Genomic DNA, 18559 nt, shown 5'->3' with positions numbered 1-18559 from the left:
CGAGCACACCTTGATGGGGATCGTTGCCACTATGCGGCGTTCTGGAGAGAAGCCAAGGGCAGGGGGCCGAGCTTTGAAGGCCTTGTTTTTTGTTTCGGAAAATAAGGTAGAATTTGGTCTTGGATCTGGTTTAAATTGCAAGTACAACAGGGGAAGGACAATAGACAGAGATTGGATCAAGACAATGGCTGTTGAGAGCTTTGGTGCCGCAACGACATTGAGGGGTGGCTTGCCTATCTGGAATTGCAATAGGATCGGGCACCCTCCTCTACGTTCAAAGCATAGAAGGCTTGTTGTATCTGTTGTAAACCAAAAATCAGATGATGAAAAGGACACCGAGGAGGCCGAGAAGACGACCAGTTTTCCCTTGATAAAATTCCATGGAAAACATTCTACGCCCTTGGCTTCTCTCCAGAGCGCCCTCCGCGATGTCTTCGTTAGCTGCAAAGCCAACGGACTCTTTCACCACGAATATTCCAATGAGCATTCAACAGGAAATGGATAGCAGATGAGTTTGCAGCAGAGGCAGCGCTGGAAAGGCAGCGCATTATGGACAGAGGTGAGTTTGCAACAGAACCAGCTCACCAGAATCCGGCAGGTCGAACAGTCGTAGCTACCATGTCAGTCGCAGCATGTCAGAGAGCAGAACAGTCAGATAGGACAGAGTAATCAGGTGAATGCAATGCAATGGAGGCAGAGCAGCGCTCAGTGGACAGAACGACAGAGGCGTTTGAGGACAGAGCTCAGGCCTGCGTACAGCCCACAGTAGAAAAAATGAAGGGAGTTACAACTATTTTTAGAACTGGCTCTGATACCATGACAGAGTGCAATCCTCTTTCTACTCCAATGGAACAAAAATTAAAGCTCACATCTATTGAAGGAAAGGAATTTGAGGATGCAACAAAGTATAGACGGCTTGTAGGAAGTCTCATCTATGTCACTACTACCAGACTAGACATTTCATTTATTGTTGGAATCCTCTCCAGGTTCATGCAAAAGCCTTGAGAGGGACATTGGTCTGCTGCAAAAAGAGTTCTAAGGTACTTGAAGGGAACTCAAGACCTTGGAATCAAGTATACACAGGTGGACGACTTCAGCTTGATTGGATACTCTGATTCAGACTTCGATGGAGACAAAGAAACTAGGGTATCTACTTCAGGATATGCTATGAGTCTTGGATCAGGAGCTGTCTCCTGGAGATCATGCAAATAATCAGTTCCAGCAGATTCCACAACAGAAGCAGAATATGTGGCAGTAGCTGAAGCAATGAAAGAAATTGTGTGGCTCAGGAAAATTCTTGAAGATTTGCAGGTAAAACAAGTACAATCAACCACTCATGATTGATAACACCTCTGAAATAAATTTGGCCAAGAATCCAAAGTTCCATGATCGAACAAAGCATATCAATACTAAATATCATCTGATTCGGCATCATGTTGAGGCCAAAACAATCCATCTCCATCATTGTTCCACAAATGAGCAAATTGCAGACATCTTCACCAAAGCACTTGGAAAGGAAAAGCTTGAACGATTCAAAATGATGCTTGGACTCACCAACATCCCTTCAGATTAAGGGGGGGAATGTTGACACCTAATCTTCATGATTGGGGGAATTTGTAAATAAATAAATCAGGAATGTGAACATTCATCGGGAGATGAACTGAACAATCACTCCTAATGTATATAACAATAACCTACCTATGGAATAATCAGACGAATCAGTTTTTCTGCCTTCGGAGATTTACTGCCTGGCCTGACAAGCACCAATCTGCCCACCCTGGATAAATATCTATGACTCCAGATGGATAGTTTCTTCTCCAGTTTTGTAACCAGCCAGACCCAATCTGCGATTCTGTGGCAAGTAGGTTTAAGCCAATAACCCAGATATTTGAGACCTCTATCCAAGGGGTGGATACTGTAGGGAAAGACCTGGTGTGCAAATTGGGATTCATGAACAGAGGTACGAGTAAAGGTTATGGTGGATTTGGATTGGTTGGCAAGCATTCCAGTAGCGGACGAGAAGAGAAGGAGAATCTTGGAAAAAGATCTGGAATCCCGAATGCTGCCATCAAGCAAAATAAGCACATCATCCACAAATAGGAGATGTGTGAGGAAACAGTCCTCTGTGATCTTGAGTCCACAGATATCTCCATCCCTTTTGGCAGATGCAATCAAACGACTTAGACCCTCCATGACAATAAGAAATAGAAGTGGGGATAAAGGGCAGCCCTGCCTTAGCCCCCTTTCAGAGTGAAAGAAGTGTGAGGCCGAGCCATTGATGAGGACACTGAAGGAGGGTGTGGTGATGCAGGCCATGATCCAAGTGATGTAATTGTGAGGGAAGCCCAAATGAATCAGCAACATCTTAATATAAAGCCAGCTGACCCGGTCAAAAGCTTTGGATAAGTCAATCTTGAGAATGATGCTTTTTAGATGCTTGGTCCAGATGGAGTGGATGGCTTCCTGTGCCGAACCAATGGCTTCGTGGATCTGTCTAGATTCGAGGAAGGCGAATTGTTGAGGAGCAATATGTCTGGAGAGGATCGGCCTGAGTCGATTTGCGATTATCTTTGAAATAATCTTATATAGGCAGTTGCATAAGGAAATAGGCCTATAATCATCAAAAGAGGATGGGGCATCAGACTTTGGTATGAGGGCGATGAAGGTTGAGTTGATGGCATGGTATAGGGAACCCGAAATTCTGCTCTCCTCCACTACTTTCAATAGGTCCTGCCCCAGCAGCTCATAAAATGCCAGGTAGAATTCAATGGTCCATCCATCTGGGCCTGGGCTCTTATCTTTTTTGAACCATTTTAACGTGCCTTCGAGTTCACCAGAGTTGACTGGTGCGAAGAGCTCTTCTGCTTCATCCTCATTGACAAACCTTGGAAAGTGTCCCGCCACATTTATAATATCAGGAAGATTTGCTTCGCGGGGACATTTGTAAAGGTTCCTGAAATGTGAAGTACCAAGGTGGGCTAGCTTATTGAAGGTATCGGCATAGCCTCCCTCAGGCATAGGAAGATTCCAAATGGTGTTAGATACCTTTCGTCCCTTGGCATAGTTTTGAAAGAACCTCGTATTATCATCCCCAACTTTTAACCATATAGCTCTACTCCTCAGCCTCTGGGATTCCTCGCGCTCCTTTAGGATGTTGGCCTTCTGATTTTCAAGCTCAATCAGTCGGATCTTTTCCTCTGCAGAAATGAATCCCAAACTTCGATCATCAAGTAAAGTGCTCAACTCAGCTTCAATATTAGTGAGCTGTGAGGTTTCCCGTGAATGTTTCTCCCTGGCCCATTTAATAGAGAGGTGTTTAATCTCAGAGAGATTGTTGCAAAACCCTTTTGCGAAGGACTCTGCTCGGTTAATAGGGTTTGCATTCCAGAAGTCAGAAACCATCTTGATGTAAGTAGGGTCACTCAGCCAGACATGGTTGAATTTGAATGGGGCTTTTGGCTTTTTGAAAGGCCCCTGGATTTCCAGATAAATGGGTGAGTGGTCCGATACACCCCCCGTACCCACCCATTGTTTGTAGTGATGCAGCTGCTGTAAGAGAGGTCCTTTCATTAAGAATCTGTCAAGTCTACGAGCCAGTGCTGCATCACCCACCCTTTTGTTCCTCCAGGTGGGTAGCAGTTTTTGCATGGGGACATCTATAAAATCGGTCTGTTCCAGCAGATTAGTCATATGGTCAGTGATAGCATCAATTTGAGCCACAGACCCCCATGATTCTCTGAACCCCAGAGAAAAATTTAGATCCCCTCCGATAATAGTATGATCAGAGTCTAAAAGGGAGAGGTTTAGTAGACGCTGCCAAAATTGTTCCCTTTGATGACAGGGTCCATACACATTCACAATCCTAAGAATCATACCAAGATCAGCAGAGAAAATATCCAGTCCCAAGTATCCCGATCCCCCCCAAGAAGCATCAACCCGAATTGTTCGAGGGTTGTATCCTATAGCCAGACCCCCAGACCTCCCAGCAGCATCTAGGGCAACAAATGTCCAGCTCGGGATCATAGATTGAAGAGTATGGGAGATTTGATCAGCCATACCCAGAGTTTCTTGAAGTAAAATAATGTCAATCGGTTCGGTCTCGATGAGTCTCCTCAAGGCTAGTTTCTTAGAGGCACTAGCCAAACCCCTGCAATTAAAAGACAAGCACTTCATGGAGGGACACCGCGCGGGGTATGTCCTGCTCTAAGGACCCCATCAATAGTGGATTGGCGACCAGAAGCGACCTCCGCCCCAGCCCTCCTGATTGCCTTGGAGAGATCTGACTTCCTACCCCTGGATGATAGGGGGATGGCGCCAGGCATCATAAGACCTAGACCAGTCTGATGGACCGGGAGTTCCTTGGTGTGGGACCTGGAGCGAAGGAAATATTGGTGAGGGGGTGACAACCCTGAGGATGACGGTGATACAGTGGATGTGGAAGGAGCGGACAATGAGGGGGCGGTAGTGACAATGAGCGGAGGGGTAGACATGATACATTGAGCCATTGAAGTCTGAATCGGTGAGGCTACCATATAAGAGGTAAAATCAAATGATGAGAGAGGAGGGTTCAGAGAGGTACCCGAAGCAATCGTGGCTTCCGCGGCAGAGCGGGCCCTGGTCATCGGTGGCGAAGACTGTCTGGTTCCTCTGTCCACTGTCTTTGAGATTGGAGAGATAACCGCTGGTGCTGGACCCGAGGGCGAGGGGCGCGAACCGACCGGAGAATTTACCCTGGAAGGTGCAGGCATGATTTTAGGTGAGTCCTCTGTTCTCCGATTGAGAGGGAATTCTTTGAAGAGATGCCCTACCTTGTGACATCGTCTGCAGCAAAATGGCACCCCTTCTTAATCCAAGATCTGGACTCTGATGTACTTCCCCCACTGTAGAGTAATCTTTTCCTCCAAGCCCTCACGGGTATCCAAGTGGACCAAAATGTGTGCGAGGGTTCTGTTTTTGGACTCCACAAAGGTACGGTCATGATCTAAGTATGTGCCCAGAGCATTGCCAATCCTGATAAAAACCTCCTCACTCCAGAACTGTAGTGGAAGCCCTGGCAAGCGCACCCAAAGCGGACCTACCCCAATTTGTTCACGTTCAGGGTCGAATAAAGGGCTCCACCATTTGAGAAGGACCGGGGCCATCTCAATGTGCCAGTACCTGGCCAGTACCAAATCCGTGTAGTTTTCCTTTGAAAAATGCAGGGAGAACCAACCCCTGGGCAAAACATGAACCTCTGGTAGCTCCTTCAGTAACCCTCCCCAAATCTCCTTAACCCACTGAGACAGCCTATTGGCTGAATACGCTCGTCCATGGACATGTCCAACCAGCACCGTGCATGCCATGATATCAAATTCACCAATAGCAGAGGTCTAGCCAAATCTGATGGTGATATCATTTGAGGTCACCTTGATGCACTTAGTCTTCCTTTTGCTGGTGCGAGGAGCCGATGGGTGGTCCACCAGAGGGTTTGGGACGCCTTCCAGAGGGTTTTGTTTTGCCGGTCTAACCTTAACCGCAGGGGTCTCGAAACAGCCAGATGGTCGAGCTCCCGAGCAGGGGGGTTGATGGGCTGCTGCGGTAACCGGGATGTCAACAGAGGGAACAGTGAAGAAAGATGAATGAGGGTCAAAAGAGGGCGAGGGGGGTGTGTGCGAGGATAAGATGTGGAGGGTGCCCGGTGATAGAGGAGGGACTTCGAAGCCCGGAGAATCCACAGAATGCGACCCAGAGGGTGGGGGAGCCGAGCAATGCCGAGGAAAGGAGACGACAGGCGAGGACAAAGGCGGTTCCGGGACAGACAGCGAAATAGCGGAGTCAAGCGGCAGAGTGCGGGAGAAGCTAGGGTTTCCAAAAATAACGCGATCCGGGAAAGGCTCCTCGGAATAATCCACCGCTTCAACCTCCATATTGTCCCCCATATTCCAGCCAGAGGTCTATAACTGAAAGCGACGGGTGTGCGAACGGAAACGACAGGGTAAACAGAGCGTGGCGCTGGAACAGAGACGTCTGTCTACAGTAACTGTAACAACCCTCAAAAAATCAGCATAATTAACATAATTAACTCATGCATGCATGAAATTCAAGTTACCCAGTTGATATTGGAGTTCAAGGGTAGTGTACTATCAATTATATAATTTTTTGAGTTGTACAAGTGGTGCATGCAGTCAAACAATGGCCTACAAGGATTGCACAATTCTAATTGGGAATTTCCCTAATTAATATTGGCTAATTTCCAAGGAAACAACGCAAGGAAATAGGACCTTGGAAAGCAGCAAAATTGGCTAATTATTGGCCAGATTCAGTTTGTGAGGCAGTGAAATAGAATATACTTATGCAGAGATTGTTCAGGATTGAACAAGCATTGTATTTCTTCGCTATTTTTCTGACATAATGTAATATACAGATAGGAAGTTGTTTTGAGTAGCAAGCTTTCCCCTTAGATAAATCTCTGAGAATATGTGATTGAATCTTGTCTCATGTTTATGTTGTGATTTCTCAACCAATTAATTGTTTTCGTTGATGAGTAGAGTAGATTCACGTCTTTTGTTTTAGAAAATTACATAAGAAATTTGAATATGTAAGGAATTTCTACATAGACCATGGATCAACATCAAATGAGTTCAATTTTCATCAACAATTAACCCTGTATCAGGGGTATTTACCTTAGAGACAAAAGGCTTTAGATCAATGTTGTAAACCTCGGATCAAAGTTATTAACTTCATATCAAACTGGAAACCCATATCACTTCCCTACCACGGATCTGAGTTACGTTGTTGTAGCTTTGGAAGGATGAAAGGTTCACTAGATGAAAGCCTTAGATGCCACAGGTCTATGAATCAGATTCTTTAGAGACAAATGAAACCGCAACATAATTCCTTCAAATTTTAACTTCTTTGCAAAATGCGCAGGACTATACTAGGCCACAATAATGTATTATTATTAGACCATTATAAAAGACCTAGGTATCTATTAATGTTGGATTTGAACTGCTTAGAATATTTTCCCTAATAAAGGGCCAAAAGCCACAGATAAAGTGAATATTTTAGGCATGTAGCACTACCTCAGTTTGGCAGACAGTATTAACCCTTGAAAATCATGCGTACTCCATTACGATGTGTATATTCATTGTAAGGGTGGTGCAAGTTAGTGATGAAATGCAAGTTGTTTCTCCAATGTGGACAACCACATCTAGGGTTTTGACCAAGTCTCTTAATTATATAAAACCCTAACCCTAATCAACATTATTTTCAATCACATACTGACCTTAGGTTTCGTGTATGGGTCAACTATAAGATGTTGGGGTATGTTATCAACCATAACAAGCATTAACTAAATGTTAATGCCTCGGACCTAGTCATTGGTAGCTTCATGGATCATGAGAAACTTGTTGGCCCTAGTTTCTATATGCACTGCAGTTACAATATATCCTAATGTCATAGTGACACAAATTGATGAATGCCAATACAATGTTAAGGACAATGCTCTTACAATATGCCTCAAAGTTCCCTACATTCATTTGAAGACTCTTAGTTGATTTCTCTATTGCTTCCCTACTCAATGCATTTCTGAGTGCAACTCCTTTTCTCACTATTATTTAGCTAGCATGTGAGGATGTTTTGTTTGTTATCTAGGAATGCCAAGACAAATGTCAGTAGTGGGAAGAATTCAATTTACGTTATGTCATTGCCAAATTGAGATGAAAATTGTCGTGCTATATGTTGGTCCAACCATGCCTTAGTACATAGGTTTCCTTCATGTTTTTTATGGTGTTAATACTAAGGTACCATCCTATAGGAAGCATGATGGGTGCACTCAATAATGCGTGATGTTAGCCTGTAAAAGAATGGGTTGGAAACAAATTCATTTTTGGCGTGTTCAAACTTTAGATATTGAAATTCTCTTTTGAGTAATTCTAAATTCTTGGAGGGTTTAAGGATGATAAACATGGATGAAACAAGGGAACACAATCACCCAAAGCGTCCAATGTAGATCTCACATCTCCCTATCCTCTTGGAGGAATGCCATGTGACATTTTTCCTTACCAAAATTTCATTGATGATTGTCTTAAAAAATAAACTTGAATAGTGTCTAACTATTTGTAAACAAAAAAAAAAATTGTATTATGACAAAAAAATAGCCATTTCATTGGAATTTCAATGGTTGTTAACCAGAGAGACATTATCCAACTGGAAAAGTTTTGACTTTTTCAAACATTGGTATTCTAATAGATAAATAAGTGACCTGGTGAAACGTTGGATATATGATGAACATTCAATTGTCGTCGCATATCTAATGAACAAAATTATCATTGGGTATCCAACTAACATATCCTCGGATGTCTGACAATAATTGTGCTTGTCAAGTATTTGACAAATGTCAGGGCATTTTTAAAAAGAAATACATAAAATATTTGCAAGTAAAATCTGACAATGTCACTGAACTATCAGAGTACAATGTCATATTTTCCACCCATATGTACTAGTGGGGGTTAGGGGTTAAGCATCACAGGTTAAGAGGATAAGGGGTTAGGGCCTAGGGGGTTCATGATTTTTAGGTTAGGGGTCAATGGCTTAAGGTGTAATGGATCAAAGGGTTAATGGGTTATGAGCTATGAGTGTATGGGTTAAGATATTATGGCTCGGGGGTTAATAGAATAGGGAATTTAGTGGTTATGGGTTAAGGGCTTATGGGTTGTGATAATGGGGCCCCTAGTCCCCTTATCACCACTATTAGGGTTTACCATATCAATTTATCTCGTTGCTTTCCCTCTTGGCCTCTTAGCCCATATGACATTAGGTCCTAAGTCACCTTCGCATTCTCTAATGCTGGGATTACAACTCTTACTAAACAATGCTTGGACTTCCCCTTGCCCCATTCAATACACAACAAGATACCCCTCCCACCTTTTTAGTCATACCATTCAACTTATCCTAATGTTATGAAACCCAAAATTTGGTCCCAATGCCCCAAAAACTACACCCTTAGGCCCCCTAGGCTAAGGGCTTAAATGTACTAGGGTTTATGGGTTGTGATGAGGAAGCCCCTAATCCCCTTATTATAATTTGTTAGGGTTCCCAATCATTTCAATTGCATGATACATAACAGAATTTGAGAGAAAAAATAAGGAATTTTGAAATTTGAAAGCATTTGTTGAAAAATTAATGGAATGAAAAGCTACCATGGAGGTGGGGAAATAAAATGTTGGAGTTAATCCAAAACCATCCAACACTATAACAATTACATGTGTAGACTATTTAATTTTTTTATATATGTTTGACATATTTTTGACAATAAGGTTGAGTTTGACCGGTTTTCTCCTCTTAACGTATCTTGTAGCCCCACATATGTTGAGAGTATTAGTGTAATTATGTTGAGATGCAAGTCATTCCTAAAGAACGAGGCAGTATTCTCACCAAATGCTAAAGGGAGATCCAATTGTAAGATGACCTTGGTCAACATTGTATTGAAGGCACGAAAAACAAGGTCAAAAGGGGATGAAACTAGATATGGATAGCTTGAAGATTACACCATTCATGTAGTTGAGGACCGCTTGCGTTAGTTTCAAATATACTTGGAGCTAACTAAGGGAATTTGGATGTTGTTTTGACCATGTTGTGGACAAAACCTTTGGGAAATATTGTAGACATGTATGGGACTGTTACCCATACAATTGGTAAGAGAATGGACCAGTGTTAAAGGATGATGACAACTAAAGGGACATCCTTATATCCTCTTTTTTATTTTGAGTGGACATGAATTATGTTTGGGTCATGCATGGAGATGAAACTTACTTTATTCTTATGAACTTATATGCATTTGTGGACATTATAAGACCATATTGTTTCCCTTTGGAAGTAAATATGTGGAGTATATTTGGAGGAAATGTGACAATCCATAAAATGCAGATCAGATTTGGTGACCTTGTGGCTCTTTTCCTTAGACCCTATTAGTGCTTGGAGGTTGTATATGGAGGGGTTAGAAAACAAAAACCTAATACGACCAAGAATATTAGTGTTAGAACACCTATGGTTTAGGAGAAAGACTTAAGGGTTCTAGGAGTTAGGGGGTTTAGGAGTTATGGGTTAAGGGTAAAGGGTTAGGGATTAGGGGGCTTAGGGTTAGGGGGTTGAGGTATGGGCGTTTAGGGGTTATAGATTAATGGCATAGTGGTTAATGGATTCAGGGTTTAAGGGTTAAGCACCAAGGGCTTAGGGGTCAGGGGATTTAGGGGTTAAGTTCTTAAGGGTTATCGAATTTGGGTGTTATTGATTTAAGGGGTTAGGAGTTAGGGGGTTTTGGGGTCAAGGGTTAGGGTTTAAGAGGATACGGGGTTAGGGCTTAGGGGGTTTGAGAATTCTATGTTAAGGGCTAGGGGTTAAAGGTTTAGTGGCTTAGGGTTTAATGGATAAAGGGGTTAATGTGTTATGATTTATGAGTGTAAGAATTAAGGGATTATGGCTTTGGGGTTAAGGGGATAGGGAATTCAGTCTGTTAGCGCTTGAAATTTCACCTCAAGATGAGAAAGGTAAACCTCAAGGCAACATCAAACCACTTAGCCTCGTAGCTAGCCCTACGGGGCAGGAGAGGGCTCTCTCCGGTCTATCTCGATAAAGATCTTCAATGGGCAAGATAACCAATAGGGTAACACTAATTTTAGGCTAGTAAACTGATCAAAAGGGTTGATTTGGGATTTTTAGGGTTTTTTGTGGAAAATTGGGGAAATGGCAATTTTAGGTGCGGGGATTGGACACAGTTTTCGCAAGGGGTTCTTTGGGGCGAGGTAGGAAACAGTATTGATGCCTTTGATAGAGGTGGATGGATGAGAATGACCGGTGAGGAGCTAAGGAGAGCAAGCAATAACCTTGAATTCCCCTTAAACAGTTGAAAACATTGATATTAAGCAAACTTAAAAGCAGAGCATGACAGTCATGAATTCTACTTTAACACTTCATTTGCCTAATTTGCAGAAGGAAAAGTAAGGAAATGATTCACATAACACACTTACAAGTACAAAGAGAAACACACCATCAATACATGTGACCACAAGAATCCCAAAAAGGACTGCAAAACCCTGGTCTTCCTTTGCCAAAAATTGCAAAGATACAGTGAGTAATACAATAAGAGCTTCTCCCTCAAGAGTCCAACCATGAAAATGAGAAAGAAAGTACATAATATAGGCCATCTAACATCTTTCCCTACCTCTAGGGGTCGAGCTCACTATCCTAGGAGCTGTTTCAACCAATTCTAAACTAAGCACTGAAATCTAGGCAGTCAAAACAACTTGCCTCTATAAGCTAGGAAACCAATTCATTCATTTAATTTTCACCTATCTCATGAATGAATCTTCCAGAAGAGATACATAAGTGTAAAAGTGTCATAAATTTACATCATTTACAACAAGAAGGATAAAAATCAACTCAAAAAAGTCAAACACAGTCAAAACTGCGTTTTGTTGAGCTGTAGGCTGAAATCCTGAGCAATTTACCTGACGGGTCGCGCGCCAAATCCTGACGGGTCGCGCGCCTTTGAGAGCACTTTTGGGGCATTTTAAGGTGTCCAAATGAGGCAAGAGTAGGCTTGTTGGAAAGGTCTGTGAGTCTACTTTCCAACCCAACTTGAATTTCTGAATTTGGTTGTCATTTGCCCCTCCAAAATTGCAATCTCCCAAGACTGCTTTCTGTGTGTCAAAAATGTGGCAGAAAGTCATTTTTTGCTTGTTTTTTGACTTTCAGGAGGCCCAAAACTTCATAAAATCTCTTGGCAATGGGTGAGCATGTGTAACTTTTCATGCCAAATCCAGAAATGCTGAGTGTTTTGAAAATAGAGTTGCCAAGTGAAAGGGTCGCGCGGGGGGTGAGACCCGTCAAGCGGAAAAACCTGTTTTTCGCCTTAAAAACCAAAAATCACCCAAAATGCTCAAAATTTCTTGGAATTTGTGCTAGGGCTGAGCTATTTAGTGCCATGCTCCTTCAAGGAAGCCTCGGCCAAGATGTGGAGGGGATCGGGCCTTTTTCTCCGTTTTTGTGCTTTGACCAACCGCCTTTGGAGCACCTTCATCTTTGCCTTGCACACGTGCATCTGTGCCCAATAATGATTCTTCCTGTTTCTCAGAAATTTCTTATCTTGGTTGGCCTTAGCCAACAGCCTCTCTAAATGAGCATTGAGCCGGATAAGCATAGCCTCTCGCTCAACTGGCACTAAATCACCGGGTCTTCTTCGATTCAAGTTGCGGTCACTACGAATCCTCCACAACTCATCAAGAGTTTTCTCATCCTCCAACTTCTTGTTGCGATGTTCTAGATATGAGATTGTCCATTGTGCCACTTCTAATCTCTTCTGCAATGCATCATTTTCAGCTCTAAGGTGCTGAATGATCTCCTTTGACTCTAGGCTAGGAGAACTGACATCAAGATCAACAAGCTCTATATCTGGAACACCTGATGGCCCCTCATCAATCCTGGGCTGTTTGCCCCTCTCTGATACCTGTGCTGCTGTCGAAGACGAGGCCCCTTCCACCTGGTGTGGAGATAACACTCGTGGAGCTGATGAAGAAGGCGAGACCCCTTCCACCTGGTGTGGAGAAAATACTCGCCTAGCTGCTGCAAATAAGGCCCTGTGGCCTCTCTGATAAGTGACCAATGGAGAAGAGCTGACATGGATAGTCCCAGGGATATCATGCTGCTGTGATGGTCCTCCCTCCTCATGAACAATCTCCGGATGTGGTGGTGGTGCTGTAAAGAACTCACGAGAGATGAACTCCTCCCATGTGATGCCCTGCTGAGCCAACTGATGTCTGACCACAAGCTGAATCAAACCGTAATGATAGAGGCTCCTATACTGCTGTGCTGGGCTCTTCCTCTGCATCAAGGGCACCATCCTCTCAATGTTCTGGCACATGAAAACAGGGATGTTCATCATCCGTGCCCATGTGAAATGCATCATCAGGCGAATATGGTACGAATATATCTGTGAAAATCTGCCCTCACAGGTGAAAAAGAGCATGATAAGCCTCATCATGGGAGCATACTCACTCCTCAAAAATCTGAAGGGAAATACACCCGTCAAATGTCTCATGAATGCAGGTCTAATGAAAGGCTCAAACTGAACACTGTCCAACATCCTGCGCTTGTTCCACACCTCTCCGACATTCGGTATCCCTGTGGCTTGAGCAATCATCTCGGGTGTCAATGTAAAATCCACCCCAGCAAGGTTCACATGTCCATCATGCAAATGCAAAACAAATAAGCGAGCCAACTCCCTGTGATGCTGAATCTGAGAGATCCTCTAGCAAAACTCATAACAAGACATATAACGAAAACATGATACTGCCATTGGACAAGCCTGCAAATCGGTCAAAGAGGTGGGCTCCTCTCTCCTATGATGACCGCCCTTTCCACCCTTGTGAGGCCTCCTCTATTCCTCAAACTCTGAAGCTGATGCATGGTCATCACTTTGCTCATAATTGGTTTCGGTTTCTAACATTGTTTTAGGAGCAAAGTGGCTGAAATGTACTGTTGTTTCTACTTTGCAAACTGCTGATTAAAATGCTTGCACAATTTAGCAATTTGTGGCTCCTTGGAAAATTTGCTGGCGGTTTTGCAGAGAGAGCGCTGATGGGTCGCGCGCCTCACCCAACGGGTCGCGCGCCTCTGACGGGTCGCGCGCGTTGTAAATTAACACTGGCGGAGGGTGCCTGACGGGTCGCGCGCCTGGTTCAACGGGTCGCGCGCCTTCCCAACTCACAAACTTCACTCAAACTCTCTTGCAATCAATTGCTCTATCACTTGGATGCATAATGAGGCTTGATAGAGGGAGATTAGGGCTTTTATAGCCTTGTTTGAATTAATTTCATATCATAACCCACTTTATAATGTTTTTCCATGACACTTTATAAACTTGACTTTTTGGTTTCCTTTTGTCCTGAAACTGATTGATTTGATGCTTTTCTTTGATAATTTTTGCAGGGATAGGCTCTGAGGGATCTTGGCAAGGGAGCCAGGGTTATATGCTGTCCTTTGAATCATTTTGAATTTTTACAATTTTTACAAAATTTTGAGAAATGACCTTGGCTTTAAAAACAGGGTTTTTAAATCCAAGGTGAAAATTAGCTGCACAAGATAGAATCTTTCGAAGAAACACTTTGAAAATCATCCCTCTGGCTTGCTGGGCACTTATTGACCTTCAGAGACATGACCTTGAAGACAAATTTGACCTAAACCCTAGACCTAGAAATTTTGACCTCAAGACAAGACAAGTAACCTTGAAAAAGTTTAATGACTGAAACAACTTGATCCAGCAGTGCCAAGAGGGGAATAAATACACTAGCTCCTCCATCAGGGTTATGGCATGCCTAATGGAATGCGATAATATGACACTAATGAGATACCTACTTATGCAAATGCAAAGAGCTTTGATCGCTGATGGAGGGCTACTAGACCGACTCTAACATTGGCTCCAATGGGGATGGTAGCTCCTTGGAGGTACCAAGAACCTTAGACCTCTGGGAGAGCAGACCAGTGCTTTATCATCATTGGGCAATGGAGTCATTATTTACACATGTGACCCAAATTTGGACAACTTTATTGACTTTGACAATTGACTGAAAATTGAACTAACTTTGACACAATTATGAAACCTACATGATTGAAAACTGACTCATAAATGACTCATGACTGACTTAACGAAAACAAGAACTTACAAAGCTTTTTGAAGGGCAGCAGTCCATCAAGATTTTGAAATCATGATGACAACTACCTTGTTTCGTACAAGACAATATACCATCAAACTATATCAAAATGCCAATGTAACCAATCAAGCAGATGCCTTCTTGACTGATTCTTCTTATCAGATCTTCTGGTCAACAGTACAAACCTATAACTGAGCATCCAAAAACATAGTTGACCATGATCTCCTTCATCACTGAACACTGCAATAAACACTATCACTGCTGGCTGCAACAAACTTGCTAGAGGATCGTGAAAAACATGAAGATTTGCCACTGCCACCTCCTGCTGAAAGAACAAGGTGTCTTTTGCTTCAAATTCTGATCTGCCTTCATCATGTGCTTCGGTAAAAGTATGCTCATGGGCTTCAAAAAACTCTGAACAAATGGATGGGCAGATCTCTTCTTGGAAAGGCATTTCAGCACATGAAACATATGAAGAATCTGAAAGGTAATCCTGTATGCTATGATCTTCGGTAGTCTGACAATATGGTAGGTCATCCTCATAGGATATGACAGCCAGATTCTCATTACATTCATCAATCATGAGAAAAGAATTTTCAGATGTTTCGTAGAACCCAACACTAACATTTCTATCAGCTACCATAGATTCATCCAGAGAAACCTTTTCACTTACTTGAATGAAGATCTTGTCTTGTTTTTCATAGAGGCAATGAACTACCTCCTCATGAAGATCTGGTGCTGGTGAGATGAGAGAATTTAGGTCTGCTACTCCATTTTCTTCATTTGAGGCAGCCGCGACAATACAACTCTCTTCTATGAGATCTGGAACAACATGTTTTGCCTCATCACAATTTATCTCCCGATCTGATTTATCATCATCACTTTCTGAGATTGGAACATTACTTTCCTGCGTTACCTGCATGTTGTCTTCTTCTATGGACAGATCTGAAACAACATTTGCTCTTTCCTCATTTTCAATCATATGGAAATCTTCAGCCTGCTGATCTTGACAAGTATCCTCTAAGATTTCTGTGTGCTGCTGAAATGGATTCTCATACAGAGCCTCCATAATCTCAACGTCCATAAAATTATCATCTTCATAATATTTCTCAAGGCTTTCAATAAAACTATAAGCATGCTTGCAACAGTCTTGAACTAAATTTAATGATGGATAAGAGTCCTTATATCGTTCAATGAACATAGCATGAAAATCCTTTAAACAGTAAATACAAGCAGGCGGCAAACTTTCATACCATGATTGGGCTTCACTTTCCAGAGTGGCCAGGAATATCTTCATCAAGCAATCTTCAGGAAAATCCACCTTCAACTTGCGAATATGCATATGAAATCTGACTAGATGTAAAGCAGCATCCTTCTTACCATCATCTTTAAATGTAGGCAGATTCCTCGACCAATCTACCTTCGGAATTTTATTTGGAAAACCAGGAATGTGATCTCGGCTCAGGGGAGCGTATCTTCTTGCAATCTGATCCATCTTGAAAAGCTCAAAGCTACTGATCTCTCTGCAGTGAAGTCAACATGAAGCATTGATCTCTGGAGTTTTCAGTGAAGGAGTCGCCAGTGAATGATTTCAGCCTTGTCAGTGTCTGATCGTTGTCCACTATCAACAATCAGATCTGAACTTGATACATGTGTTGGGGTAAAATGCAATCGAAGTGTTGTTTTTACAAGCTCACGGAGATTGACTGAAGCAGCGTTTATCTACTTCCGCTTATGCAAAGCACAAACGTTTCGAAGGCTACCTGGCATAACTTCAGGCTCCATCTAAGACTTATGAAACCAACACATCAATCGACAAACAATTTGTTCTCCCCAGTATGGTCGCCAATATGTTAGCGCTTGAAATTTCACCTCAGGCTGAGAAAGGTAAACCTCAAGGCAACATCAAACCACTTAGCCTCGTAGCTAGCCCTACGGGGCAGGAGAGGGCTCTCTCCGGTCTATCTCGATAAAGATCTTCAATGGGTGAGATAACAAATAGGGTAACACTGATTTTAGGCTAGTAAACTGATCAAAAGGGTTGATTTGGGATTTTTAGGGTTTTTGGTGGAAAATTGGGGAAATGGCAATTTTAGGTGCGGGGATTGGACACAGTTTTCGCAGGGGGTTCTTTGGGGCGAGGTAGGAAACAGTATTGATGCCTTTGATAGAGGTGGATGGATGAGAATGACCGGTGAGGAGTTAAGGAGAGCAAGCAATAACCTTGAATTCCCCTTAAACAGTTGAAAACATTGATATTAAGCAAACTTAAAAGCAGAGCATGACAGTCATGAATTCTACTTTAACACTTCATTTGTCTAATTTGCAGAAGGAAAAGTAAGGAAATGATTCACATAACACACTTACAAGTACAAAGAGAAACACACCATCAATACATGTGACCACAAGAATCCCAAAAAGGACTGCAAAACCCTGGTCTTCCTTTGCCAAAAATTGCAGAGATACAGTGAGTAATACAATAAGAGCTTCTCCCTCAAGAGTCCAACCATGAAAATGAGAAAGAAAGTACATAATATAGGCCATCTAACATCTTTCCCTGCCTCTAGGGGTCGAGATCACTATCCTAGGAGCTGTTTCAACCAATTCTAAACTAAGCACTGAAATCTAGGCAGTCAAAACAACTTGCCTCTATAAGCTAGGAAACCAATTCATTCATTTAATTTTCACCTATCTCATGAATGAATCTTCCAGAAGAGATACATAAGTGTAAAAGTGTCATAAATTTACATCATTTACAACAAGAAGGATAAAAATCAACTCCAAAAAGTCAAACACAGTCAAAACTGCGTTTTGCTGAGCTGTAGGCTGAAATCCTGAGCAATTTGCCTGACGGGTCGCGCGCCAAATCCTAACGGGTCGCGCGCCTTTGAGAGCACTTTTGGGGCACTTTCAGGTGTCCAAATGAGGCAAGAGTAGGCGTGTTGGAAAGGTCTGTGAGTCTACTTTCCAACCCAACTTGAATTTCTGAATTTGAATGTCATTTGCCCCTCCAAAATTGCAATCTCCCAAGACTGTTTTCTGTGTGTCAAAAATGTGGCAGAAAGTCATTTTTTGCTTGTTTTTTGACTTTCAGGAGGCCCAAAACTTCATAAAATCTCTTGGCAATGGGTGAGCATGTGTAAATTTTCATGCCAAATCCAGAAATGCTGAGTTTTTTGAAAATAGAGTTGCCAAGTGAAAGGGTCGCGCGGGGGGTGAGACCCGTCAAGCGGAAAAACCTGTTTTTTGCCTTAAAAACCAAAAATCACCCAAAATGCTCAAAATTTCTTGGAATTTGTGCTGGGGCTGAGCTATTTAGTGCCATTCTCCTTCAAGGAAGCCTCGGCCAAGATGTGGAGGGGATCGGGCCTTTTTCTCTGTTTTTGTGCTTTGACCAACCGCCTTCGGAGCACCTTCATCTTTGCCTTGCACACGTGCATCTGTGCCCAATAATGATTCTTCATGTTTCTCAGCAATTTCTTATCTTGGTTGGCCTTAGCCAACAGCCTCTCTAAATGAGCATTGAGCCGGATAAGCATAGCCTCTCGCTCAACTGGCACTAAATCACCGGGTCTTCTTCGATTCAAGTTGCGGTCACTACGAATCCTCCACAACTCATCAAGAGTTTGCTCATCCTCCAACTGCTTGTTGCGCTGTTCTAGATATGAGATTGTCCATTGTGCCCCTTCTAATCTCTTCTGCAATGCATCATTTTCAGCTCTAAGGTGCTGAATGATCTCCTTTGACTCTAGGCTAGGAGAACTGACATCAAGATCAACAAGCTCTATATCTGGAACACCTGATGGCCCCTCATCAATCCTGGGTTGTTTTCCCCTCTCTGATACCTGTGCTGCTGTCGGAGACGAGGCCCC

General features: G+C 42.8%; 2 protein-coding genes across 2 annotated transcripts; both read right to left on the bottom strand.

Moving 5' to 3' along the window:
- Positions 1-1718: 1718 nt before the first annotated feature.
- LOC149169803 (uncharacterized) lies at positions 1719-4056 on the bottom strand. The gene is made up of 2 exons (XM_089425347.1): positions 2823-4056; positions 1719-1852 (listed from the first exon to the last, which is right to left on the bottom strand). Exons 1-2 carry the CDS (start codon positions 4054-4056, stop codon positions 1719-1721), a joined length of 1368 nt encoding a protein of 455 aa, XP_089281473.1.
- A 788-nt stretch (positions 4057-4844) lies between these two features.
- LOC149169802 (uncharacterized) lies at positions 4845-5342 on the bottom strand. The gene has a single exon (XM_089425346.1). The coding sequence runs from the start codon at positions 5340-5342 to the stop codon at positions 4845-4847; it is 498 nt and encodes a 165-aa protein (XP_089281472.1).
- Positions 5343-18559: the final 13217 nt, after the last annotated feature.

The sequence above is a fragment of the Pinus tabuliformis genome, chromosome 4_2 (assembly GCF_031772625.1).
Source record: "Pinus tabuliformis cultivar Carrire ecotype Pingquan chromosome 4_2, CPIR1, whole genome shotgun sequence".
In the NCBI taxonomy this organism is placed as follows: Eukaryota; Viridiplantae; Streptophyta; class Pinopsida; order Pinales; family Pinaceae; genus Pinus; species Pinus tabuliformis.
This window is presented reverse-complemented; position numbering and strand designations above follow the sequence as displayed.